This window comes from Penicillium brevicompactum (genome assembly GCF_028827555.1).
Source record: "Penicillium brevicompactum strain IBT 35665 chromosome Unknown utg000009l_segment0_segment0, whole genome shotgun sequence".
Lineage (NCBI taxonomy): Eukaryota > Fungi > Ascomycota > Eurotiomycetes > Eurotiales > Aspergillaceae > Penicillium > Penicillium brevicompactum.
The window spans coordinates 2,224,699-2,251,064 of record NW_026623212.1 but is presented as its reverse complement, the minus strand read 5'-3'; the positions used below and the strand labels follow the sequence as shown (position 1 = coordinate 2,251,064).

The window sequence follows — 26,366 nt, the reverse complement described above, 5'->3', positions numbered from 1 at the left end:
GAAGGAGGTGAGAGGTGTAGTGGCCAGACAACCGACCGAATCTCCTGTCAGCTAGTCTGTTTGGCTCGTTTGCAAGCGCATGGTTCTAGACACGCATAGCCCATACAACCATGATACGATAGCTATTTTTATGCCATTATTCATTACCGTACTAGAATACCGACGAAAGTGTGGGTCAGGGGTAATCTAACCGTAAAAGTTATAGCGTCATGCAAAACAAAGTTCAGCAAAGAAGTAAAGAGAGTATAGAGATGAAACTGATTTCAAGCGCGTCTGTAGATCCTGGTGTTTCATCATGCAATAACACTTTGAATCATCCCATTCAATTGGCTACACATTGAATCAATGTGGGAAACCTGCAAGGTAAAATCCCCATGCTGGCTAAGCTACAATGACAAAGCCTCCAAGGACTCGGTGGAGAGAACTACTTTTGTATTCAGATCCTTTGACTGGGAAATAACCCCCTCGACGTGAGACACTACATCTAACAGACGAGACAGTGAGACAGTTCATCTCTCGGGGGTTCTTTGATCATAGGCTGCAGTAATCAAAGGCTTCCTCGTTGGAGTGAACGCCCTGTCCAATGCCAGGGTTACCAATCAATCAAGGGGGCAGAGGGGCAGAGAAACACCGAGAATCGAGGTTCATTTAACCGGAGATAATAAAAAAAAGAGAATGGTGAGGTAGTTCAAATCAGAGGGCATCCAACGCCGCAAACCCAATCCTCGTGCATCCCAAGTGCTGAGGTAAAATCGAAAATTATGAATGAAAAGGAAAAAAAAGACACAAGAAGGTCAAGATAGATACAGGGGGAAAGGATGCGCAGGCATAGAAGAAAGAAACTATAGCACAAAAAGGATCACGTATGATCCCAAGAGAACAAGAAAGAATTAACCACCGCGGACCATCCAAGTGACAGCGACGGCCCAGCCCGTCACGAAGATGACGGTCAAAACACCCGCACCAGCCTTGTCACCCGTGCCAATGGTATTCAGGACAGGGACCTTATTGGCCGAGGAGTTAGTGCCGGCGTTCGGGTTACTCTTTGAGGTTCCACCGGAGTCTGAGGTGTAGGGTGCCGAATTCTTGAATGGAACCAAGTTGGCAGAGAGCACTCCCAGCACCGCCATTTGTTGTTCGAGTCCGGAAGTCTTGTCCCACTCGGCCTGCTTGGTCCAGCGAATACCGCACTTGTTCCCGGAGTCACCGCCCGAACATTGCTTGGCCGCTGCTTCTGCGGAAGCCTGCAACTGAGGGAAGACCATGTCGTAGGTGTCGGGCACGATGGTAGTCATCACTCCGATCCAGTTGGTGAAGTAGGATTTGAAGGTGATTTGGTTTCGGTCGCAATTGCCGAGGGGTTCGCAGGTGATGTCCGAGAGAATGAGGTTGCCTCCGCTGGTCGGGAAGAACTGCTGAGAGGTCTTGTACAGACCCTCAACACCCTCCTTCCACTTGGTCTCAGTGCCATTGGTCTAGGGAAAACGTCAGTACTGGATCTGGGATAGAGTAATCTTGGGAGGGGAAAACATACATAGTTGTGCATGTAGGCAGCACCGCTAATGTAAGTGGCGTAGTTGTATGTCCACTGGAAATCACCGTGATCTGTGCACTGAGTCCCACAGGTCGTAGAATCGGCAATATTCCAGTTCTTCTGCTTGAGCAGGGGAGTGGTCGCACTCCAATCCCAAATGCGCTCGGCCCATTCGGCATATGTCTTGTTTCCGGTGTAAAGTGCGAGACGAGCAGAAAGTTGGAACAAACCTCCGTTGGAGATCGCGTTCTTGGTCAAATAACCGTTCTGATATGGCCAAATCTGCCAGCGCATACCACCGTGACAGCTGCTGGTGTCCCAGCGGGGATATTGAGTATTGAACACACCCTGTGCAAGGGAGACCCACGAGGGCTGACCGTCCAACTCCGGGTAATTGAATTCGGCGGCGGTGATGGCGGCGAGGCCCCAGAAGACCTGATCGTCGTTTCCGAGGTATTGACTGTAGTTGGAGGGGAAGAAGTCGTCGTCGCCTTTCTGGAAGTACATGCCTTCTTGCACGGCGGCATTGAATTGGGTATCTCCGGTCACCCACCAGTACAGGATCAAGGTCATGAACATGGAGCCACCCTCCCACCACGTTCCGTCCATTTTACCGGGGATATTGGCGGAGTCTCGGGCGTTGTAGTAATCCATCATCGTGGTGGCGACGGTTTTGGCGGCGCTCTTGAGGGACGCTGTACGGACCTGTTAGCCGGGGAAGCGCGCGAGTAAGCACCGTGAGGGCCATACCTTCATCATTGATGGTCAGATCGATCGCCAGCGCACCCTGAGCGGCGAGAGTGCCGCCCAGGAGTGTGGCCAGCCACTTGGACAGAATCATTGAAAATTGGAGAAGTGGAGTGGCATAAGAGAGAGGAAGTGCAGAAGTGAGAAAGGGTCTCGGGGTAACCGGTAACAGTACCGTTGCAGCGGGGGGGCAAAGGCCTAAAAGAACGGGAATGTCCGTCTCGGGTTGTTAATGTCAAGTACGGAGTTAAGAGTACAGCTGGATGTTATTTTGTATTTTCTGTTCATGAGCTCGGCACTATTGGTTCTATTGGTTCTATTCGCATAATTAAAGAAAAAAAAGTCCCCTCACCCTGGCCAGAACCCCCTTTTAGACGTAATTAATACACCTGCAGAAGCGGATGAAACATTGACCTACGCGCTGAGACATCCCTTGACTTTGTGTGTCGCTTGTGTTCCTCTATACTCCAGGCACAAAAACACTGTCAGATCATTGTTGGAAAAAAAACTGGGTAGGCAGACGATCAGCCAATTCGACAATGGGATTCGGTGCCGATCTGGATCGCTGCCGAAGAGTGACCCATACGTGGGAATGTGATCGTCATTGTCGAATATACGAACACGAGGAGCGAAGCCTTCGAAGCATTGGACAAGACTTGGAAGAGCGAATCAACGGGCGATGCTCGAGTGCTAAGATCTTTGTTGCCTGTTTGCCAAGAGAGAAGAAGCCAAGTGAGAAAAGAAGCGAATTGTCGCGTTTCATCTTCCGCTTTGGTCCGCGCTAACCCCTTTCGGTATCTATACTGGTTCAACGTTCAGGGTCTTGATCACTCCACACTTCCAAGGTTCCAAGGTTATTGCTTACGTTTATTTGCATAGCTTGTGTGTTTCAAGATAACAGTAAAGATAAGAAGGGGGCTTGTAGTTTGCCAGAGGCTTTTCATATGCTACGCTGGCTGTGACCCCGGGAAATATATCGACTGCTCACAATGTGAGCTGAAATTACAGCAGCACTCTCCAGCCCTCAGCCCCATAAACTAGTCACCAAAATAAAAGGTATCACCTGGCCATTCATCTGAATTGGTGGGCACTATTCAGCAAGCACATCAGCAGCATAACCTCCAAAGTTATCTAGAAAATCACACATTGGGGTCTACTATGGATTACATGGTCTACATCTGGACAGAGATCATTTGGATATCATGTACTGAGTTGAACTTCTATGGCACATATTTTTTAGTTCCATCCAAAGGGTACAGAGATGAATCGTCAACCGGGGCATCACAATCATGTCCATTACATCCGGGTGCGCTGGCGGGGAGCGGAGCGAATAATGTTGTCCACTCGCAAGAGAAGCTGAAAGTGATATGTTAGTACGGATCCTGAATACAAGGAAAAGAGAATGAGAATGACATACCTCAGCGGCCTCTGAGGCAGATGAAACAACCGCCTTCTTCAATTTATAAGCCTCCACAACACCGAGCTCGCGCATATCCGCAATGCCACCACCGGGCGTCAACAGATCCAGACCGGAGCTGGTCATACCGTTGTTCACCGCCTGGCGGAGACGAGTGACCAGATCACTGGAGTCCAGACCGGCGTTGTCGGCCAGAATGGTGGGGAGCTGCTTCAGAGCGTGGGCGAAAGAGTCAACGGCAAGTTGCTTCTTGCCAGTGGTGTTCTGGGCAGCCTGTTCGACGGCCTTGGACATCACCATCTCGGCGGATCCACCACCCAGGGTGACGCGGGGGTCCTTGACGGTCTGCGAGAGAACGGCCAGAGCGTCGTGGAGGGAGCGCTCCGCCTCGTCGAGAAGCTGCTCGGTGGCACCGCGCAGCACAATGGTGCAGGCCTGACCAGCGGCCACACCGGAGAACTTGATCAGGGTGTCCTCACCAATGATCACCTCCTCGATGGTGTCACACCCACCGAGCTTGACCTGGTCGGGGTGATCGAAGGTGGAGGCAATCTCTCCGCCGGTGACGAGAGCCAGACGCTCGATACCGTCGAAGTCGGCGTGCTCGATGGTCATGATACCGGCCTCGGTGAACAGCTGCTCGGGCCAGTTGTAGATGAGCTGACGGTTGACGAAGCAGTTGATGCCGTGGGACTTGATGCGCTCGACCTTTTGGCGCATCTTCTCGCGCTCTGCCTTCTCCAACTCGGCCAACTTACCAGTCGACTCGACCTTGACTCGTGCACCGAAGATCTTGACCTTGTCTGTGTCCATGGCCGTGTTGGCGACCAGGATCTTCGCATTCTCCAACCGCTTGGGCTGGTTCACACCAATCTTCTTATCCATAATGAAACCCTCATCGAGGTAAGAGTCGTTCAACTTGCCACCGGCCTTCTTGATGATCTGGATGTGGGACAGGTCGGTGGAGCCCTTGAGACGCAGCACGGCCTCACAGGCCAACTGGGCGAAGTGGTCGCGGTCTTGTGCCAGCACTTTGGAGCTGAGGGTTGTGCGGGCGATGGAGTGCAGGTCCTTGCGGAAGGCCTCTGGGTCTTGGCTGCGGTCAACTGCCGTAGCCTCGAGAGCGGCAAGAGCGGCCTTGCTCGCTATCCGGTATCCTTCGATAATGGTCTGGGGGTGGATCTTCTTCGCAACGAGCTGCTCGGCCTCGCGCAGCAACTCAGCGGCCAAGACGGTGACCGATGTGGTTCCATCACCAACTTCGTCATCCTGCACCTTGGAAATGTTGACCAGCACCTTGGCTGCGGCGTTGTCCAGGGCGATGGACTTGAGGATCGTAGCACCGTCGTTCGTCACGAGAATCTCTCCTGTAGATCTGCAAAAAGGAGATAGGTTATGTTAGTAATGCCGATGTCATATGCAACAGGTATCAATCCATATCGGTGGGCTCCCCACGTACGCAGACTGGAGAATCTTATCCATTCCCTTGGGACCGAGTGTGCTCTTAACAAGATCTCCGACGGCGATAGCACCGACGAAGGCGGAGAGACGAGCGTTCTCGCCCTTCTCCTCAATGACATCGTCACCAAAGATCTGTGTGGGATTGCCGAAAGTTGCCTGAGAGGGGTCGAGGTTAGCAAGCAGGTCCAATTTAATTTCCGATCGCAAGAGCGCCCAGCCCAGTCAAACGCACCATGATGACCAGCGTAATAAGGCAATCGACCAAAGATCAAGTGTCTTGCTGGAAAAGGTTGAAGCAACTTCTCCTGTCAACAGTGGGGGAAAGGAGAAAATCCGCCGCACGATTGGCCCGAGCTTCTGATTGGCCGCAGAGCCTCACCGCCTGCAGTAACTCTGGACGTTTCTATCCTGTCGGCACTCTACGTCAACTGCTTTTTTGCTGCGAGTGACCATATTACCCTACGTTCCGACCATGGCCGGCTCCGAAGAAGTCGCAACCCCTCCAGTGACGAAGCGGCCTCATTCCGCAGTCGAGGGCGAGAACAGTGAGTCCTAAGCATGCTCCAATCCACCCCAGACCGCTTCCTCCGACCCTCGAATTGGACCCTAATTGTTTAAAAACTCCAGGCGATGACGAGTCTGACGATGACTTCGGCCCCGCGCTCCCCTCAGAGGTCGCGCCTCAGAAGAAGCGGCGCAAGCTGCCCTTCGAGAAAGTATTCGTCAATGCGCTCCCGGTCTCCGCGAAGTACTCCAAGTCTCTCATGCACAAGGACCAATTGGCCTTTGTGACGGTCGCGCCCTTTACCGACTTCGTCATCACCAGCTCTGTGGATGGATTTGTCAAGTTCTGGAAGAAAATGGCCGAGGGCATTGAGTTCGTGAAGGAATTCCGCGCTCACCCCGGTGAGATTCGGAGCGCAACCGTCAGCGCCGATGGCCGCAGCTTTGCGACGGCTGGAGCAGACAAGACGGTGAAGATCTTTGATGTCATAACCTTCGGTGAGTGGATCTCTTGGAGTGGTGGCTTGCACAGGGCTCTTATTGACGAAGATAGACCTCTTGTCGATGTATACCCTGGATTTCGTTCCTCGGTGTGTCTGCTGGGTTCACCCGCGCGGAGCATCGCTACCACTCCTCAGCGTGACAGACGAGGCAAGCAGTACAATTCAGATCTTCGATGGACGTGGCGAGAACCCCCAGCCTTTGCATACTCTGAAAACCATCCACCGCAGCCCCGTGGTGTCCCTCGCGTTCAATAACATCTTCGACTGTGTGGTCTCGGCCGATGAGACGGGAATGATTGAATACTGGAGGGCCGGAGACGGCTCGTTCGAGAAGCCAGACAACGTGTTCGAGTTGAAGTCGTCCACCAATCTATTCGCATTCAAGAAGGCCAAGTCGGTACCGACGGCGATCACGATCTCCCCATCCGGCGAACACTTTGCGACAGTCTCTTTCCCCGACCGGCAGGTCCGCGTCTTCGACTTCGCCTCGGGCAAGCTTTATCGCACATACGACGAGTCAATAACCACCATTACAGAAATGCAGCAGGCTGGAACCGCGCCCTACGCACTTGACGAAGTGGAATTCGGACGCCGTCTGGGCGTGGAGCGTGAAATCGAAGGCGAAGCAACCCGCAGCAAAGTGAACGTCTCCTTTGACGAATCAGGTCACTTCATCCTCTACGGCTCGCTTTACGGCGTGAAATGCATCAACACATACACGAACCGGGTGGTCCGCGTCTACGGCCGCGAGGATCCTTTCCGCGCCCTCAATCTTGCCCTCTACCAGGGCCAGCCACAGCGCAAGGGCGTGGTGACCGTCTCCATGGCCGCCAGTAGCAACCCTCTCCTACAGGAAGCGGAAGAACGCGATCCAATCTTGTTCGCGACCGGTTTCGCCAAGGTCCGTTTCTACATGTTCAACAATGTGACGGACATTTCCAAGTCACGCGACGTGCAGAACGAGAAGCCCACTCAATCGGCATCCGACCAAGGCGCCGCACCCACCAAAGCCGCCGAGACCGGTACCGCGGCGATTCTCCACACCACCTATGGCGACATCCACCTGCGCCTGTACCCGTCCGCTGCACCGCGTGCCGTGGAGAACTTCGTCACCCACTCCCGCCAGGGCTATTACAACAACACGATCTTCCACCGTGTGATTCGCAAGTTCATGATCCAAGGCGGTGATCCCCAAGGGGACGGAACGGGCGGCGAGTCCATCTGGGGCGGAGAGTTCGCAGACGAGTTCTCGGTGCTCAAGCACGATCGACCCTATACGCTGTCGATGGCGAACGCAGGACCCAACACCAATGGCAGTCAATTCTTCATCACTACGGAGAAGACGCCGTGGCTGGATAACAAGCACACGGTCTTCGGCCGTGCAGTGCAGGGCATGGACATTGTACACAAAATCGAGAATTGCCGGACGCACAAGGAGAAGCCGGAAGTTGACATCAAGATTGTGAGCATTAGTATCTCATGATTGCACCGTTTTCCCACCTGGATTGGATGGGGATTACAGGGTTATATGTAGTAATATGGAACCATGAAAGCGCGCACGCATTGCACTATGTACATCCTCGGGGATCGCCAGCCCGAGGACAAAAAGATATAAAAAGAGATCCGAATGATTAAAACAACCATATATGACAAGCGAACAAGGAAAACCAAATGAAAGAGAGAAAAAAAAATAAACAAAATAAAAAAAGAACCCAGCTCAGGTTTCGGGCAAACGCCCACGGAATCAAATCAAAGCACCAAACCCCGTATAACGCGCAAACCAAAAATCTCTCAACCCAAATTTCCAACCCAACACCGATAAATGCATAAGAATTGCAACTGGAATATCTCCCTCAAACCTGCCTCGTCTCAAAATCCCCGCGCTGATCAATCTTGGACAATTTAGAGCGGGGCGGAACAGGCGTGCTCGACTTGGCCACCGTTGACCGCGAACTCGCCACGGACCCCGCTGGCAGACCGGGCATGTTGGGGGCCGGACCCCATGCGGCTTCACGAGGGGGTGAGGCGGTACTCAAGGCGCCGCTGCTTCCGCCGTGGTAGAGATTTGGTCGTTTGGCGTCGTATCGGCGTTTGTACCAGACGCCGGCTGCGCCAATGGCTGAGAAGCCGATGACCAGGACGATCAGCATGATGATCCATCTGTAGTGGGTGCTCCACCTGTTTTTGTTAGCACATTCATTTCCGGCCACAGAGTAGATTGTAAAAGAGAGAGAGAGAGAGAGAGAGAGTCCAAACGAACCATGACTTGTTCTCCTCAGTAGTCGAAGTGTTCGCATTTGATTTGGACGCGGTCCCGGTGGAAGTCGCAGTAGAGGTCGAAGAGCCAGTCGCCGCACTTGCGCTGGTGGTGGTCGCGGTACTCCCGCCGTTGCAGTAATTGTTGTACCAGGTGGACAGAGTCGCTTGGTCCTCGGTACTGCAGGAGGAACAGACACTGCCGGAGGATTTGAGGCCGGTCAGGAGGGAGGATTGGCAGAAGCAGGAGGTCCAGGAGGCGGCGGCGCCTGATTCACAGGAGGTTTGGGCGTTGGTTAAGGCGGTGCAGGACAGACCGCATTGTGGAAATGTGCTGGAGGCGGAGGTGGGGAGGATGCTGGCGGACCAGGCCGTGAGGGCGAAGGTCAGGACGAGGAGGATGCGCGACATGGTGCGAGGGTGAGGCATGTCTTGTGAGTCCTGTGAGTCCTGAGCCCTGTGAGCCCTTGATATGAACGAGGGAGAGGTAAAGAGTGTGTTCGTGGGAGGAAGAAAGAGAGAGAGTCGGCCCAGGAAATTGGCCGGTTTCAGGGCGGGTTTTCTTTTTCCGCGTGGAAGAGCCGAAGACACTAGTTTCTTTTTTCTTCTTCTCTTCTTCAATAAACTAATAGACCAATAGACCAATAGACCAATAAACTAAAACTCTGTATAGTAAAGTAATATAGTAATATACTACTATACTACTATACTACTATACTCGAATACTACACTTCCAGTTACATCACATTCTTCCGCAACCGGCCTGACAGCTGCCACCCGCGACGTATAGAGACGATCGCACTTTTCACCTGACTCAATGACTTTGTGAGATGCTATACAATGCAATTAAGCAACTCTATTCTGACTATAGTATTTCAGTACGCTAGTTTCTCTATTCTCTCTCTTCTTTCCCTTCCCACTCCGTACTTCATTTCCGTTCATCAACCCCAGACAGGGTCCACCGCGATCGGCAGAGATGGGAATGCGTGGAATTCTGGAACTTCTGGATCTGCAAAATGCATCGGTGCCTGAGACTGTACCTGACAGGCGTGGCACCTCGTATTACGCGCAAATTATCCGGAGTACTTTGTGCTACTACGCAGCCATTTTCGCCTTCATCTCGCTTAGATTGTCCAGTATTGAATCGGCACTCCGCACTGTCCGCACTTGGTCTGCGTATTGCGTATGCGCTAATTGCTCAAGACGACCCATGGCCTCGGCATGACTATCCTGTAGAATTTCACCTTAGTTGACAGACAATGTCCTAGCGTCTTCAAGGCTAGTGGGGGCCATGAGATCCGTTGCCTCGACACAACTCCACTTCTTCCCCCACACTTCTCTCAGCCACTTTCGCTCCACAGCAGTCAAATGTCAAACGGGTGGAAGTCTGGGGGTGAGACATACGTCATCTATCGACCCGAACGCAGCCAGGAAATACGCCGAGTCAAAGGGCTGACCAGAACCTTGCACATCGCATGCAAACCTCGGCTCGATCGCGGCTGAGCATTACAGCGTATAAATAAAATCCGGTCTCTGATCCCCCAGCAGATCAATTTGACTAGGTTCCAGCCCTTCTACCCAGGCGTCGCGCTCACCGCGTCGACGCTTGCCATTCTCCCGCCGCAGCAGGAGATACTGCACCACCGACCCGCCAAAGAGGAACAGAACGAGGTACGCCAGAACCACTCCATGGCCAGGGTAGTATCGAGGCTTGTCGTCGTCGCGGTAGATATTGGAGGAGACGATCCCGTTGAGGTTTCCCCAGCCAATAATGAAGCCGAGAGAGACACCTCGTTTGTACACGCCTAGCAACGAGTTAGTCGGAAATTCGTCCAGATTGGCAGTGTGGGAACTAACCCTCGGTATTGTTGCTCGTCCAAGAGATCGTGTTCGCGATGGCCGGGTAGATGCCCATCGCGCCGAAGAACACTCCCGCGTAACGTGCCCCGGGAGATTCGCAGCCTAGGAGCATGGAGAATCCAATCATGCCCAGAAACGAAACGCCGATATTGCAGAGGCCTCGCTGGCGGGTGCGATCTGCAATGAAGCCGATCGTCACGGTCAAGACTGCCGCCGCTGCATAGGGCGGAACGCTCAGCAGCTGAGCGCGGATAGAACTGTAGCCTGAGTAGAGTCAATACACAAACACAACTCCTCATCGCTGAGAAAGATAGAAAGATCATTACCCTGAGAGATATTAGCACAATTCCTCCAACCAATCTGTCCATGCAACTCACTAATTCGCTGATAATCGTCGGCACGAAGAGCGAGAACGCATAAAGCGCTCCATCAGCCCCCATATAGATAACCGCACCAGTATACGTCTTCCAGTCCTTCACACTAGCCCAGAAGTAATCCATCTTGAACTCCTCATGCTCAGCACTGGACTGCTGATCCAGCGCCAGGCGTCTCAACACCCGTTTCCGGTCATCCGCAGACAAGAACCGCGCCTGATCTGGGAAATCATAGACACACCAGAACGAAGCCACGCCAATCACGAAGGTAGCCAGACCCTCGAGAATGAAGATCCATGACCATCCCGCCAAGCCACCCACGCCATCCATTTTCGCAATTGCAGCGGCCAAGAGGCCTCCAAACGAGCCGGCCAACGCAGCGGCGGAGAAGAAGATCGCCATTCGCACGCCGAACTCCGATCGTTTGTACCAGCATGAGAGGAAATATCCTACGCCGGGAAATAGTCCGGCTTCGGAGAGACCTAGGAACCAGCGGACGGCCATGAGGCCGGCGTAGTTGTGGACTACGCCCATGCATGTCATGCAGATACCCTAGCGTTGTTAGCGAGCATTCAGAGAAAGATGGGAACAAGATAAGATATATGCAGAGAGGGAAGATGATTTACATACCCATGCCATCATAATTGATGGAATAAAGATACTAGGGCGCAATCGCTTGAGGAGGACATTAGTCGCAGGCTCAAAAACCGAGTACGAGACAAAGAAGATGGTCAGCGAAGCATTGTACTGTGCATTCGTCATGCCCAGATCCGTTTGAAGGCCGACGAGCTTCGCATTTCCAATATTCGTCCTACAAAATGAACGGGTGAGCAGATGCACCGGCGCAATCATATGAAATCCTCCTACCGATCCAAGAACGAAACCAGATAGAGTAGACTCAGCCAGGGGACGAGACGGATGTCGAGTTTCCACAACAATTTCCGATCCTATGCAGTTTCCAGTCAGCCATTGTCGTTGAATTAACATTTTCCTTTTGCGCATTATCGCGCTCACGCCGGGCCACGATCTGGCTAGCAAGGGATGAGATGAGCGGATAGGATACAAATCACGTACAATCGCAGCCCGCTCTTCATCACTTAGACCTTCATCCGGATCCTCGAATCCCGCAACGACCGAACCCTTGAGATCAGGGTCTCGCTCTGCGTCCGACAACCGCGATGCAGCTGGCTTGTCATCGTATACGGTAGCCATGATGCGTTGCGAAAGAGAGATCGGTCATGTCCAGCCGACTGGAAAGAGGGGTGAGGAGCTACGTTTATAAATTCGGCTGGTGGTATTGCCAGACATTCATTGAATGCTGCAGAGCTGAGCCAATCATTGTGGTGTCCTGCATGACTGCGTGCAGGGGTTGCAATAATTTGGATCTGATCGTCGGGATCGGCGGGAGTTTGAGTGCTTGGGGTAGGATCTGCGTGGGGAAGATGCATAACTTGAGGAGCTGGTCCAGTTAGGAGCTTGGAGGCGAGTGGGAGAGGGGAATTAGGGTTGGGAGCGTGGGGTGGGGGAATTGAGAATGGTATACGGAGTACTCCATACTCTAACTATAATGCTATACTCTTTAGTATATGTATACTTCACACTCGATCGGACAGAAGACCGAGTCTGGGGTCCAAGCGGGGGGGCAGGTGGATCCCGCTCGAAGCTTCTTATACTCGACTCTTTTGGGCTATTCTTGATATATCTACGGAGTAGATTGATGTAGGTGCGATATCCATTCCCAAGCCCCGGAGATATTCTACTTCCAAGGTTTGCACCCCTAGCCACCCCACCAACAGAACGCCATATATCAACCAAATGGAAAAACAGACCACTGAATCCCATTCATCGTCCCATCAACCGTCCCTTCACCAAGCTCCCAAAGCCATTCAAGGCGAAGGAGCTATACATGGAGTCAGCTCGCTCACTCAGCGCAACCGCGTCAGAGCATACCACAAAATTGAGCAGCCCCCTCTACCGGATTGATCCACGTCGGCCTCCTCTCAGTAAAGATCTCAGCATCAGGCTTCCGATCCCTCACAATGCGCCCATCATCGAAGATCCCCGCCCGGATGATAGTGGTCCCATCCGCCTCTCCGTCGGGATTGATCTTATGCCCATAAAGTGGCGTACCTATCGCATTCGTTAATCACTGGTAGCCTCCAAGATCGACAATCGCGATACAAACCACAGTCAGGACAAAAGTAATTTTTGATATAGTTTCCGCTATCCGCGGACTTGGCTACTTCTTTGGGAGTGCCTGTGATGGTCACGTCTGAGGATTTGGCGATGAAGTTGTAGGTGGATGGTGCTCCAGTGAGCTTGCGACAGTCATCGCAGTAGCATAGGCCCTAGGAGGGAGTATATAGAATGAGAGGGGTGAAGGGGTCGAGGTGAATTGGGGGACTGACTGACGTCACCGGTTGGCCGTTCAGACTGAGTCGGACTTTGCCGCAGAAACAACCACCGACGGGCATTGTTCAGAATTGGAAGACTTAGTTGTAAAGGCGATGCGGCTCACTGAGAGATGAAGGAGATGAAGCTCTGGTGGGTAACTGATGAGATGTAGATTGCACGAGCCGTGCCAAGACGTGGCTATGCCAAGATGTGGCTGGTGAAGAATGAATTCTCTACAATTTGAACAGCTCAGCTTGACAATCCAAGGGTAGAACTGTCTCAATGAGCCCAGGTTTATGAAGTCCAACCCAAATCCCAATTATGTGCACTAATAACCCGACACCGGGAGGCCTGACGTGCACCCACACGGGCGAACACCTCTACCTGCAACCTGAACCAATACCCACCTGGACCATCACACCTGTCAGCCGAGCTGCCGCAACAGAAACATCCAATTTTATCCAATGCGCACGCCGCGAGCTCTTCCCATCACTCATCGGATCCCCGCCATGGGACCTAACGCATTTCACCGAAGCCTACATCACAGGCGAGGGCCATTTTCTAGTCGCCCATGACCAAGGCCAATTGATCGCTGGTCTCGGATACTTGCCGTACGACCATCGCTTCCCTCATCTTGGTCTAGACGATCGTAAAACTGTGGAGATCGTACGCTTATTCGTCACCCCCAAATACCGTCGCTTCGGCCTGGCGGCGGAAATGTTCGCGGCCCTGCGTAAGCATGCGATTGAAGCAGGTGTTGAATGCTTATACCTACACACCCATCCTTTTCTGCCTGGGGCGATCCGCTTCTGGGAGCGCCAGGAATTCAACATTGTCGATGTTGAGAGCGATCCTTCCTGGCAGACCACGCATATGCGACTTGCGCTGACGCCAGGCTGATCGAAACTACTAGTACTGGATATAAGGATTGTACTATATTATAATTTCATCTGCTTTGTTTATATCGGGCAATGAGAGTCGTGAGAAGGTCTACCATAATCACTAAGCATTCTGGCCCCAACAAATCAAAGCATTGGTAATAACCTGAGAATCTTTGAAATATCAACTCGGTTCCTCCCCGAGCATCGTGGATATTCGAGTGGAAAATCAGGGCTTACAAAGAACAAGGGTCAGTATGTACGAAGCATCTATGCATAGATAATTCCGACACCGACTCTATGTGCAATGAGACGAGTAGGAGCTGCTCCAGAGCTCAAATTTGATTCTACACCGAACAAGATTCTTGCAATTGGCCTGCTTAGATGTTAAAGTCTCTCACCGATTCAGACTTACATTAGGCTTGTGGAGCCACATTGTAATCGCTCGTTAAGCAGGCTCTTGAGGTGCGAAGACTGAAGATTCATCTACGAAAATGGTGAGACGCCGATTACCATAGGTGGGTCACCGCCACAGTGATTGGCTCCGGGCTTACTCCGTACGGCTGGTTGATTGGACTCTGATCCCAGTTCAAGGAATGGAAGAGTGAGATTCATCGACACGAGTGCGATGAACATGACCAGCGTAGACTGTCAGGGGACAAGAGCCCATAATCGGTAGGCATTGAGTCATGCTATCAATGTTACATTTCCAATTGGAAGGTCGAGAAGGTAGCGGGCTGGTGACGAAGAGATAGAGATCAGTTGCTTGGGATTTCAATCCAATGGAAGGGATGGTCGCGGTTGGAAAGTTGCAATGGGCGAATGGATGGCGACCGGAGCCACAAGTACACCAGGGGAAGATTACCTAGATCGAACACGATTGGTAGTCAGAGTAAAATCACAGTTTCACAGTTTCAGAGTCTCAAGAAATTGTTGTCATAAATCATCACAGTGAGTATGTTCTCACAACGCCGCGCTGGTAAAGCAAATCCCAACAGAATATCGCAGCACAATGGATTATAATAGAAGACACCCAGTACAACCAAGCTAGTTTTGTGAGGCAGATTAGTACAGTGCGAGACAGCACGGCCGGAATGCTGGACTCTCGTGCCCATTTCCAGAAAAGGCGAAAAGAAAGGCGAAATGATCGTTGGCATGATACTAACCAACGAAGACTGTAAACCTTGAATCAGTTGGGAGACTTGATCAAAAAGGGATTGCAAAACCAACCGTCCCATCCCCATTCAGCCATCACATTCACCCAGTGCAACTTGCCACGAACAGTTCTCTCGAACTCAATGTTCTCCAATGAAGCCAAAGCTGAGCCTCGACGCGCATGTCTGACCTGGCCCCGACCAGCCATCGAATTCTTACGGAACCCGTTGAGTCCGTAGTTGTTGAAATCATTCGGCAAGGAAGAGCTCGTGCGCTCTCTGTCCGAAGAAGCCGACCCAGCTCGTCGCGAGCCCATCTCGTGCTCCCTCCTTGCATTCATGGCATCACGACGACCCCAGACTTCCTTCAAGACCTCCAAGCACCGGTCGACCCCGCCGAGCATCAATCGAGCCTGGATTGTGGTCCATCGGTCCAGAACCCATTTGCGATCATCATCGGCGTCAACCTCCGCGCCCGCTGCTACCAGAGGGAACATTTGAATGATGGTCGTGCGAGATGTGTATGGAACAGTGGCCAGCAAGATGAGCACGCGTTTGGCTAGCTCATCTGCGGGCTCAGAGGGAATCTCCGGAACGGCCTGGTGCAGATATAGCAGTGTAGCCCAGCGATAAGCATGCGCTACCTGGATACTATGCTGAACCTCAGATTGGGGGTCCTCCGGCGGCTCAAACCAGCGCGGAGGCTCCCACTGCTCGAGCAGAGCCTTGAGCTCCATTGCTTGCGCCACAACCGATACGGTATTCGACACGCTCTTGCGGACGTGTTGGATCAACTTCGCAACTCGACTCATCAAGGGATATAACGTCGTCGCACAGCCCATTAAAGGATCAATATCGTGCACTGTGTTATTGGGTACGTCGAAGATAGATGAATCCCAATTTTGGGGACCGCAGTCATCCAGCGAGGTCAAGCGCGCTATCACATCCATATAGGACCAGGTGTTATACAGAAAGCGGATACGGTCGAGTTCCTCGTCACTGGCCGTTCCTTGCATACCGGTTGTGATGACCTGGGACATCAAAGCCTTTGCTCCACGCAGGTGCTGGATACAGGTTCGCGTATGTTGATCCCAAGTGTCTGCGAACGCTAGCGCCAGACTGGTTGCCAGTGCGGTGTCGGCTCGCATGTTCTGAATATTCTCCACCAGGAACGCCATACTTTGTCTCATGTGCTTCACGCCCTGGACTCGGAGATACTGGTTTTCCTTTCCCGAGTGGAAAGCCGCCAGGGCGAAGATCGCATGGCGGAGGGCAGGCGTGCTCTTCGCTAGTGGCCAGACCAGCGTGCGCCATGGGTTCTCCGAAGCCCCATCCTTGACGGAGAGGATTCCACAGGTGAGCTTGTCAAATCGCAAGACCAGCATTTCGGGGCTCCCTGCAGGCAAAGAGGGACTCCCGGGGACACTGCAGGTTTCGAAATTAAAAGCGTCTATATCCGGCAAGTTCAAATTCCACGGTCCCAGACCGGGATCCGACCGACGGATGATTTCTTCGATATCGTCGTCTTCGTCTTCCAGCAGCTGGGAGAAACTCAGCCCGGAGGCAGTGAGGCTTATCTGTTCGGGTCCAAAATGTACTGGCTTGCTCGGGCCTGTGTCGGCATCCGAGACTAACGAATTTGCCAGCGATAGCGAGTCTTGAAAGGGTTCTAAGAAGGAAAGGAAGTTGAAAGGAGGCGAGTCGGCCGACAAAGAAACATTCACATTCAGCGGCACGCTGCCATCGACCATGGAGGATTCATCTCGATTTGCCGAGAGATCATCGGTCGAGGGTACTTCTGACGGGAAACTGGTGATACTAATCGGGGAACTCTGCATCGGGGAACCGGGCGGCGAATGAAGCGCAAGAGGCTTGTGCGATATGCGCACCGGCGAGGCCGATTGCTCGGTGTTCGGAGGCGTGGGAAAGCTGTCTGTCGTGGGCGGCTGATCCGAGGCAGCTGCAGTTCGTGTCAACTTCCGGCCTTCACTTCCCGCGTTGAAGAGCGAAAATAGTCAAATAGTACCTTTCTTGGCTTTCACGGTAGGTCGGCCAGGAGCCAAGTTGGTCTCCTCGAACGGTCGCCATTTGAAGTCTTTTTTGTATCCTCCACATTTCACTTTTCGCCTCTCGCACTGTTGACAGGTTGGTTTGATTTCATCGCATTTCAGCCGTTTGGCTTTGCAAGTGACACAGCCTGTTAAGATGGGGTTAATACTGATACTCCACGCTCAACACTCCACACTTCACACTGAGGAACCCGATGGCTACTGGAGTCTCTGCTATTCCACGAGTGCTTGTGCTTGTAATTTCGGAAGTTTCACACACTTACCATTTCGGCTTTTTGTTTGTTTTGGCTTCTGTGTCCTTGTTGGATTCCCCCGCGGTGGGTGATCGGTCAAGATTGTAGACGGAGACGGAATTTTGATGCTTTCCATACCCAGTCGAAGGACGAACCCATTCACATTCACAGCACAAAAAAGAAGGCAGAGAAGAATGAAGTGATAATAGGAGGATGAAGACCCAATAGTAGCGAGTTGATAGGGAATGCAGCGGAGGCGAGAGGAGATGATAAGCCCATGCGGGGATGCCGATCTCGTCCGGCATCCCTCCGTCTCTCCTCTTTTTTTCTTTTCGACAAAGTACTGTACATTGAGAAGGACTTAGGGAGTTATCTTTTTAATTAGAATACATTGGCTTCCAATGTTATGTGAAATATATTCCTTCAAGTGTATAGTTGTATAGTTGCGCTCTCCTGCTAATCTCCATAGTAAACAACCCAGTGCGGAGACCTCCAATCTTCTCCAACGCCACTGGTCTTCGGCACACGGATGTAGACCCGACATCCGATAATGTCATCAAGAGATTGGCAGTGTGATATGCTATCGTTCTTCAATCTGGTACAGTGGGCTTCGAGCCGCTCGAGATGTTCCATGTGAATTGTTATCATTGATGCCCGATACTCCGGTGGGACCAGGGTGATATATGCACTTCCATGTCGGCGCATTATTTTCACCTATCGTTTATTGTTACCTAATGGCCCTGGGCTGTGAGTTGTTTGTGTGGTCAGTCTGGTCAAGAATCAAGGCTTCTGCACCCGGTCACCTGTCTCCCGCCCTTGGTTTTTGCTGGGATGTAATTGGTCGATAGCTGCTGGAAGCTAGTTGAGTGATGGCCATTAGTGGGCCTGGGCACTGAGCTGATCTCGGTGAGATCAATCTGAGGGCAAATGGTGGTAAGGTACGCCCAGGGGCATTGTATACTTCCTAGGGCAGGTATTTCTGGAATCTTGTTCGCTGTATAAACAGCCCCCGAGGCCATCCATGGGATCTATAGATGCAGAGTTATCTGCGAATATGACCCGAGGACAAAGGTGATCCGAGAAAGAAGTAAGGGATGTAAGAAAAATGAATGTCCGACCTCGGACTTCTCAAGTCGGACATGCAGCGGTCTACGGACAATATGCCAACACACTGATGTACGCATGGAAGACAACGTTGACCCCGCGGTGATCTGCACACGCGATGCAATGCTTCGTCACTCCCAAGAATACTATGCCCAGGGCTCAAGAACATCACATAAGCAGCACGGTACCCCGGATTCTGGACCGGGGAACCGGGTCCCCCGCCTTGCATCCACGGTACACTGACCTCCGTTTACCCCACACTCGAAGTTGAGCATACAGCCATTGCCCCTGACCCGGACAATGTTCTACTGGAACTCTCCATGTTCTCAAGGCTACGCTACTGAAGCAGACTACAAGGCAAAAGGAACAAGAGACGACCGCAAAGTTTCTTCATTGGCCGCACTAACAAAACTCAGACGACACCAGGTCGCACAAGAAAGAAAAAGAAAAAGAAACAAAAGAAAAAAACAAAAGAAAAAAACAAAAGAAAAAAAACAAAAGAAAAAAACAAAAGAAAAAAACAAAAAAAAAAAATCCAAACGAACCATCTCCCCTACCGCCCTAGCAACGGGCACGGTAAGCCTTGCGGGCCCTCGAGGCAGCCTCGTAGTCGGGGCTGGGCGAACACCGAGGCCGGCGATTGAGGAACATCGCGGCCGCCGAGCGAGAGCTGATGGCAGGCGCCGTGAGAGGAGGAGCGGCGGTGGCGGCAGGAGGAAAAGCGGGAGCGGGAGCCGCAGCGGCGAAGCCAGTGACGGGGACTTCGCAGAGGTCCATGTCGGGGGCCAAATCCCGAATCATGGTGTCAACAGGGCGGGGCGGAGAACGCTCGACGCCAGGGTGCGCCCTGTTGACGTCGGTGGGTGCCGGACCGACTGAGGATGCCGAGTCCAGGTATCGTTGCAGGGCGCCCATGAGGGACTGCCACTGCTGGACAGGGCGAGAGTGGTGCATGACCGACCATGCCATGAGAGGCCGGCTCGTGCAGAGGAAGAGGAGGCCGTCGACGTAGGCGGAGAGGGGGGGCTGAAGCATTTAGTGAGGGCTCTTTAAAGACAGAACTGAACTGAGCAGAGGAGAAGTGAGAATGAGCACATACCGATTTCGGGCCCAGCCCAGTGAATTCCGACCCAGAGGTATTCGGGGGCCACATTCAGACGGAGGATGCACGCATCCGGCGTGCCGGGGTTGAGGACGAGAATGATCTCGCCCAACAGCGCGGTGAGGTGAGCGCGCAGAACAAACATCTTCGGGTCGAGACCCGAACCGAACAAATGACCGAAGGCGTTTTGGGGGTCCCAACCCTGAGAAGGACCACCCAGGTACTCGCCAGCAAGTACCTGGAGGTCATTCAAAGAGAAGGGAACCCCGGTGGCAGTGGCGTCCAGCACCATGTTGGTCATTTTCTAAAAAAAAAGACGAAAGCTGAAAGGCAGGATGCGATGGCCGCAGCAGTGGAAGTGATGTTTGCTTGAAGAGAAAGTGAGGAAAAAGTGAGGGCATCCTCACTGAGACTTATATATCTAACTACTCTGTATTGAGGCTATTGTGTCTGACTTCTAATGGGATCTAAGCTTATTGCTATATTGGAAGTGAGCGAGAAGCTTCATCTAGACATTGAATAGATCGTATATTAGGTATGCTATAACTTATGGTATTGTCATGCGAGTTATGTCGAGAGTAAATGAAAAGACAATGTAACTCGAGTAATTATTGAGATGAAGCGCTATTGACTAATCCATGAGAAATGGATTTGTGTTGCACATTCAACAACGTCAATGGCCAGTTCAATCAAGTAGAGAGTCAACTGGAGAGAGATTCTTGCCCACACCCCATATAACCATTGGCAACGCGTTCATGCAATGAAGTACGTGAGTGATCAATTCTCGATCTTTTCTCGTTTGATACCGGTCAGAATTTCTCTCCTACTTCTTTGAGGATGCCTCATCTCATTTCACTCTACCCTGTTGAGCGCAAATGCCGATGTATCAAGATGCATTACATACCGCTGTGACCAGCCAAGCTCAATTACCAGACTGATCAATGCGCAAGGTACTTAACAGTAGCTCATACATTATCTCGGATCTTCTCATATTCAGGCAGAGCCCATTTCCGCATCCATTCCGAATCGAGAATTTGCTTGGTAGTAGGGCGATTCTCAGGTCTGAATGAGAGCATCGGCCGTAGCATGTCGAAGAAAGCTTGACTCTCCTTTGCATCTAGTGACGGCAAGCCCTCCTTTTGTCTAGGTTCTTGCACACTATCTTCAAACCGATCGTTCCAAGATTGGAGATATCTGCGGTTGATTGGCTTACCATCCTCCGTAAACTTGAGTCCTCGCGCCTCCCACCTCTTCCACCATTCCGGTGGTAGAATACCAAGAACATCGACGTGCTCGCAGGTCATATCGTCCTCGGTCGCGAACCACCCTTCAAATAGTGGCCGTTGGGCTATGATACACCATATGGTACAGGCGAGAGTCCAAATGTCTGATGGAAAAGACAAAGTATTTGGCTCGAACCGCGCCTCGGGAGGACGGATGACAAGGGGGGTGCGAGATTCGCATTTCCTTTCTTTAGAGGGGTCAAAGGCTTCACCAAAGTCTGTAAGTAAGATCCTGGTCTCTGGAAGTGAGATATTTTCACTCGCTTTCCCCAGCCATATCGGTATGATGCCATGAGATGGGACACCAGGTGGAAGCGGAAGCGGATTGTCATTTAGACGAACAACTGGGTCTAGCTCCGGTGCTCCGTATTTCTCATATAATTGGTCAAGTGAGAGCTGGTCAAAACTGGGAGGAAGTTTGAGAAGAATGTTGCCGAGGTGAAGGTCTCCGTGAACAATTCCCTGCGCGTGTATATAGTCCACAGCCAAAACGAGTTGTGCGGCCAGTGACCGGGCTACATCGAGCTGGAATAAGCGAATCCATGAGCCATCTTTTGCCCCGGAGAGACTAGTACTCGCTGGTGCTGTGATGTAGCAAGTATGGGTACCATTGGGGCCGTGGATGGTGAATTGATCCAGAATCGAAGGGATCATCATCTTTCCTGGATGATTGACTGCAGAACAACGAGGGGGAGTGAGTCGAGAAATAATGTCCACTTCCGTTGGATTTGTGTTCGCTGTGCAAACTTTCACTGCAACGTATTTATTAAGTTGTTCATCACGTGCCAGCCACGCAGTTGAAAAGGACCCATGCCCCAGCTTGTGAACAACTCGGTACCGACCGTGAAAGTGATCGTTGATTTGAACGGGGTGATAACCCCCTGGTTCATAGTACTCAAGTCTTTCGACTTCCTCCAGAGGCTCGTAGAGGAGACGCGTGCTGATATCATCGTTGGTCTCCGTTAATCTGGACGCGGTGAGAGTCAACGCGCAGCGAGGTTGACTATGACGCAGCAGTGACAGATGCCCCTTTCGAAAGACAGGAGCAATTGCTGGGGAGCATACATGATGCGGGCGCAACCACCAACGGGTCAAGGACAATACTTGACTCATCGCCGTATGAGGGGGGTCATTTGAGCCCAACAAGTTCGACCAAGGAGATCATGTTATTTCATCCTCTCGAGTGATGTCGTCGACGCGAGACTAATACCTTGAAGCGTTTAGTTGTTTATCCCGGATCTCGGAGGAGGAGTTTGACCGAAGTTGTCGACGCAGGTTGAATGCATACTCCTTTGCAGGAGTTCAACCAGCTCGGGGCTTGATTTGTCCATTGCATGGTATCTCGATGGTCCAGGTTGATCATGAGAAAGAAAATCAAACCCTCGATGATGCGTAGCGATTTATTAATAGGGAGAAAATGGATGTACGGAGTATCGTTGGCAGTGTTCGTACATGGCTGGTTGACACAGTCTAACCCAAACTAGCAAAAAGTTCCCCCTGGTGGGAGATTCTCGAACCAACATCATCTTGTTCACGACATAATGAGGCCTCACAAACTCCAGGGCGGATTGTATTCCACGTCAAGCTATCCAGCTCGGTCTCGCAAGGCCTGGGAAAGCTGCAGCTGCAGCTGCCCGCTCGCCATTCACGATTCCATCTGACAACTTCGCTGTTCCCCTCATCAAACCCCTCACTGTGCCTGTCGATATCAATCAGATCTCTTGCGAGCTGCCTAGTCTGGACATCGGATCCGAGCATGGTCTTCTTTCGCATCAAGTTGCCCAGATCCCAGGGGGTTGGTTGCTCGAGATATCCCCTCTTTCGATCGCGACAAAGTGTACTTCGTACACGAGGGCAGAGGTATAAGTAACGGGTGCGCTCGACGAGAGAGAAAGAAATTGGAATTATATCTGACATTTATTTTGTGTGTTCAATCAAACAATCAATTTTATCCAACATGTCGGTCCCCTTCACCTACCACGCTAAGGCGCAATCCACTTTTAAGCCGCCACTTATTGCCAACGAGAATGCTTTCCTCGGCGACATCGAGACCAGGTGGGTTCCCTCTGTTTTGTCTCTCCTCGCTTTCTCAAAATGTTCTCCCACTCACCAAATGTCCATCTAGTGAAAAGGAGAACCCCGACAAGCCCATGTCGGCGGGCTTCTATCGACTGGAGAAAGGCACCCCACTGGTGTACACCTACACCTATGACGAAATGAAGATCATTTTGGAGGGGAAATTTGAAATCTCCGACGAGACGGGCCAGAAGGTGACGGGGACTCCGGGCGATGTGTTTTATTTCCCCAAGGGCGCGACCATCACTTTCACGACGGAGGATTATGGACTAGCATTCTACGTGGGTATTCCCTTCGTATTCCGCTGCGGCTGAGGCTGAACTACGCTAATGAATGACGAGTAGACGGGCCAACGAAAGCAGGGCGCTGCGTGAATAATATATAGTGCTAGACCTAACCCTGGACAGACTACTGCTATAGTGTCGATGTCAATTGTCCAATTGAAATGCAGATGGACCCTATTATTTTACCACCTTTCCAAGATTCTCCCTTGACTGTTCCTTGGTTGCTTGCTCCGATCCAATTATATTTCCCGTGCCTTGCAACTGGCAACCATGGATGGGTGGGCTCAATTCGGTAGTGTGTTGTTGTTCACCCTTGCAGAGTATCTTAGCACCTTAGCGTAATAGCATATGAGGTGCATGAATATCCCAGGCCACCTGCTCTCGGACAATAATTGCTTCTGCAGTTGCAAGTGCAGTGAAATATGTGCGACACCATGCAAAACATCTCAATTTCCGACGTCCGAGGCCCACTGTTTCACGTCAGCTCCCTCTCGCAGGAGGGGAGGAGGGGCTGTCCAGACAGATTCGTTCAGTCCAATGAGCCCAGGAGGAATTGAGTTAATCTGTTTAGTCCCGCTAGTCCAGGAACTCAATCAAGGCCCAAGTGGATCGCGCTCAGCTCGCTTCGATCGAGCGAAAAACCTCCATCTGTACGACGTGGGGGAGGAGTTGCTGCGGCAACGAGTGAATTCGATTATTTCCCAGGGATTGTCGGAATCAAGATCAGAGTCGATCGGGTGGACTGGAGAGGGATCGACTGGCGAAATAATAAACATAAACCTTGACTCCTTCCAAGGTTCTTGGACAAGATTATTGTTCATTGTTCTTTGTGGAAATTAAGAGAAGAAAAGAAAGAAAACAAAAGAAAACCCCCCTGACGTTGTCAACTGAGCCTTTGTTCAGGCACTTAGGCAGCGAGGCAGCTTAACTCCTTTAACTCCCCTAGTGTGTTCTCGACCACCCCTCATCATCAACCATGGCTATCGTTTCAGATGACCGTCACGGCCTCCGTCTGCCCAATCCCCCTCCACTGTTGCATACTCGCGGTCAATTCGATCGCCCCGGTACGCCAGATGCCTTCACCAGTCCACCACAGACCCCGCAAGGGAGTCCCAGCAAGTCTCGACCACCACCTGGCGCACTCGATCTGCCCAATGTCTTCGACAAGGCGATGAAACTGACCCCGACCTCTCCGTCCAAATCCACCTACAATCACTACAACCATCCCATGTTCTCCGCGGAGAAGAGCGAGAACTTCAACGAGAGCGTCATCCACCAGACCCCGTCGAGCCCAACACGCCGATCCAACAAGGAGAACACGCCACCCAACCCCGCGCGCCTAACCAAGGAATTGGGCTCCACGCCCACCGCGGCCGCCTTATCGCGCCAGGAGCCATACCAACCGCGCGATGAGACCACCAAACGCCAGGTGCAGATGCGGGGACTGACCCCCGAAGAGATTGAGAAGCTCGCACAGCCCAAGGTCAAGCGCCTGGTCAACGTCACTCAACTCTGTAAGTTGGTTCCGCTTTCGAGTCCCACCGTACTCTCCCCTTCCCAATTCTAACAATTACAGACTTCCTCGACCACTACTTCGACCTCCTCAGCTACGTTCACAACCGCCAAACCCGCCACACCCAATTCAAAGCCGCCTACCCCGACCCCCCAGTGACCCCGGAAGAAGAGCACGAGCCCGCCCTCCTGAAATACCTCGGGCGCGAGCGGGCGCATCTCCGCAAACGTCGCACCCGTCTTCGCCAGGGCGACTTCCAGATTCTGACCCAAGTCGGCCAGGGAGGATATGGGCAGGTGTATCTGGCACAGAAGAAGGACACCCGTGAAGTTTGCGCATTGAAGGTGATGAGCAAGAAGCTGCTATTCAAACTCGATGAAATCCGCCATATTCTCACCGAGCGTGATATCCTGACGGCGGCGAAGAGTGAATGGCTCGTGAAGTTGCTCTACGCGTTCCAGGATGACTCTCAGATCTACCTTGCCATGGAATACGTCCCGGGAGGTGATTTCCGCACCCTGTTGAATAACACCGGTGTCCTGCACAACCGACACGCCCGTTTCTACATTGCGGAGATGTTCAGCTGCATCGATGCTCTGCACGTTCTGGGCTACATTCACCGTGACTTAAAGCCAGAGAATTTCCTTATCGACTCAACCGGTCATGTCAAGCTGACCGACTTTGGTCTCGCGGCTGGCATGCTCAGTCCCGGCAAGATCGAGTCCATGCGTGTCAAGCTCGAGGAAGTCGGAAATACGCCTGTGCCCTTCGGTCGGCCCATGGAGCAACGAACAATGGCCGAGCGTCGACAGGGATATCAGTCCTTGCGCCAACGCGAGGTCAATTATGCCAAGTCAATCGTCGGCTCGCCGGATTACATGGCCCCCGAAGTCCTCAAGGGCGACCAATACGATTTCACCGTGGATTACTGGAGTTTGGGATGCATGCTGTTCGAGGCCTTGGCTGGATACCCACCGTTTGCAGGAGCCACCGTCGAAGAGACATGGCAGAATTTGAAGCGCTGGCAGAAGGTTCTGCGCAAGCCTGTTTATGAAGATCCCAACTACTTCCTTTCACGGCGGACATGGGACCTCATTACCAAATTGGTCGCTGGCAAGGATACCCGGTTCAAGAATATCAAGGAGATCCACGCACACGACTACTTTGCCGAAGTGGACTTTAACGGCCTCCGGGAACAGCGCGCTCCCTTTGTGCCCGAACTCGACTCGGAGACGGATGCTGGATACTTTGACGACTTCAGCAGCGAGGCCGACATGGCGAAATATAAGGAGGTTCACGATAAGCAGCGTGCGTTGGAGGATATGGCCGATCGAGACGACAAGATGGGCAAGGGCCTATTTGTTGGCTTTACCTTCCGGTACGTGCAATTACTTGCTCCGACATATTCACACCCACTGACTTTCTTTCTTTAGACACCGCAAACCTGCAGTTGACAGCAATGGCCGCAGCAGCTCCCCCCGAAAGCCCATCGCCACCGACGGCACATTCGGAACGATGTTCTGAGATCCCCCTTCGAGTTTTTCTTTCACTTCTACGCAAGACTCCGAGCTGGATCTTGGTCTCTGTGTCCCCCGGGTTTAATGGCGCATCCTTTCTATC

The 26,366-nt window shown here is 52.1% G+C and overlaps 12 protein-coding genes across 12 annotated transcripts; 4 read left to right on the top strand and 8 right to left on the bottom strand.

Annotated features, from left to right (window-relative positions):
* Positions 1-890: 890 nt before the first annotated feature.
* Positions 891-2,375, bottom strand: N7506_012304 (glycoside hydrolase family 76 protein; the record flags this gene model as incomplete). Its single annotated transcript, XM_056961595.1, has 3 exons — positions 891-1,475; positions 1,535-2,229; positions 2,285-2,375. The coding sequence occupies 3 exons, from the start codon at positions 2,373-2,375 to the stop codon at positions 891-893; spliced, it is 1,371 nt and encodes a 456-aa protein (XP_056806129.1).
* A 1,202-nt stretch (positions 2,376-3,577) lies between these two features.
* On the bottom strand, positions 3,578-5,394 carry N7506_012303 (chaperonin-containing T-complex subunit CCT2; the record flags this gene model as incomplete). The annotated part of the gene is made up of 4 exons (XM_056961594.1): positions 3,578-3,637; positions 3,699-5,073; positions 5,158-5,315; positions 5,392-5,394. 4 exons carry the CDS (start codon positions 5,392-5,394, stop codon positions 3,578-3,580), a joined length of 1,596 nt encoding a protein of 531 aa, XP_056806128.1.
* Positions 5,395-5,631: 237 nt separating this feature from the next.
* N7506_012302 (WD40 repeat domain-containing peptidylprolyl isomerase) lies at positions 5,632-7,649 on the top strand (the record flags this gene model as incomplete). The annotated part of the gene is made up of 3 exons (XM_056961593.1): positions 5,632-5,704; positions 5,787-6,161; positions 6,217-7,649. The coding sequence occupies 3 exons, from the start codon at positions 5,632-5,634 to the stop codon at positions 7,647-7,649; spliced, it is 1,881 nt and encodes a 626-aa protein (XP_056806127.1).
* Positions 7,650-8,019: 370 nt separating this feature from the next.
* Positions 8,020-8,833, bottom strand: N7506_012301 (uncharacterized protein; the record flags this gene model as incomplete). The annotated part of the gene is made up of 2 exons (XM_056961592.1): positions 8,020-8,344; positions 8,427-8,833. The coding sequence occupies 2 exons, from the start codon at positions 8,831-8,833 to the stop codon at positions 8,020-8,022; spliced, it is 732 nt and encodes a 243-aa protein (XP_056806126.1).
* A 684-nt stretch (positions 8,834-9,517) lies between these two features.
* N7506_012300 (Major facilitator superfamily domain general substrate transporter) lies at positions 9,518-11,868 on the bottom strand (the record flags this gene model as incomplete). The annotated part of the gene is made up of 9 exons (XM_056961591.1): positions 9,518-9,652; positions 9,827-9,921; positions 9,982-10,227; positions 10,280-10,498; positions 10,570-10,609; positions 10,660-11,208; positions 11,287-11,467; positions 11,524-11,603; positions 11,731-11,868. The coding sequence occupies 9 exons, from the start codon at positions 11,866-11,868 to the stop codon at positions 9,518-9,520; spliced, it is 1,683 nt and encodes a 560-aa protein (XP_056806125.1).
* A 674-nt stretch (positions 11,869-12,542) lies between these two features.
* On the bottom strand, positions 12,543-13,130 carry N7506_012299 (GFA family protein; the record flags this gene model as incomplete). The annotated part of the gene is made up of 4 exons (XM_056961590.1): positions 12,543-12,556; positions 12,607-12,786; positions 12,842-13,004; positions 13,065-13,130. 4 exons carry the CDS (start codon positions 13,128-13,130, stop codon positions 12,543-12,545), a joined length of 423 nt encoding a protein of 140 aa, XP_056806124.1.
* A 241-nt stretch (positions 13,131-13,371) lies between these two features.
* On the top strand, positions 13,372-13,950 carry N7506_012298 (GNAT family N-acetyltransferase; the record flags this gene model as incomplete). The annotated part of the gene is made up of 1 exon (XM_056961589.1): positions 13,372-13,950. The coding sequence occupies one exon, from the start codon at positions 13,372-13,374 to the stop codon at positions 13,948-13,950; it is 579 nt and encodes a 192-aa protein (XP_056806123.1).
* Positions 13,951-15,117: 1,167 nt separating this feature from the next.
* Positions 15,118-17,417, bottom strand: N7506_012297 (fungal specific transcription factor domain-containing protein; the record flags this gene model as incomplete). The annotated part of the gene is made up of 3 exons (XM_056961588.1): positions 15,118-17,042; positions 17,109-17,217; positions 17,415-17,417. 3 exons carry the CDS (start codon positions 17,415-17,417, stop codon positions 15,118-15,120), a joined length of 2,037 nt encoding a protein of 678 aa, XP_056806122.1.
* A 1,632-nt stretch (positions 17,418-19,049) lies between these two features.
* Positions 19,050-19,891, bottom strand: N7506_012296 (uncharacterized protein; the record flags this gene model as incomplete). Its single annotated transcript, XM_056961587.1, has 2 exons — positions 19,050-19,514; positions 19,556-19,891. 2 exons carry the CDS (start codon positions 19,889-19,891, stop codon positions 19,050-19,052), a joined length of 801 nt encoding a protein of 266 aa, XP_056806121.1.
* Positions 19,892-20,555: 664 nt separating this feature from the next.
* N7506_012295 (kinase-like protein) lies at positions 20,556-21,823 on the bottom strand (the record flags this gene model as incomplete). The annotated part of the gene is made up of 2 exons (XM_056961586.1): positions 20,556-21,625; positions 21,682-21,823. 2 exons carry the CDS (start codon positions 21,821-21,823, stop codon positions 20,556-20,558), a joined length of 1,212 nt encoding a protein of 403 aa, XP_056806120.1.
* Positions 21,824-22,830: 1,007 nt separating this feature from the next.
* N7506_012294 (cupin domain-containing protein) lies at positions 22,831-23,323 on the top strand (the record flags this gene model as incomplete). Its single annotated transcript, XM_056961585.1, has 3 exons — positions 22,831-22,928; positions 22,999-23,230; positions 23,294-23,323. The coding sequence occupies 3 exons, from the start codon at positions 22,831-22,833 to the stop codon at positions 23,321-23,323; spliced, it is 360 nt and encodes a 119-aa protein (XP_056806119.1).
* An 886-nt stretch (positions 23,324-24,209) lies between these two features.
* Positions 24,210-26,270, top strand: N7506_012293 (putative serine/threonine protein kinase; the record flags this gene model as incomplete). Its single annotated transcript, XM_056961584.1, has 3 exons — positions 24,210-24,747; positions 24,810-26,124; positions 26,180-26,270. 3 exons carry the CDS (start codon positions 24,210-24,212, stop codon positions 26,268-26,270), a joined length of 1,944 nt encoding a protein of 647 aa, XP_056806118.1.
* Between the last annotated feature and the right edge of the window lie 96 nt (positions 26,271-26,366).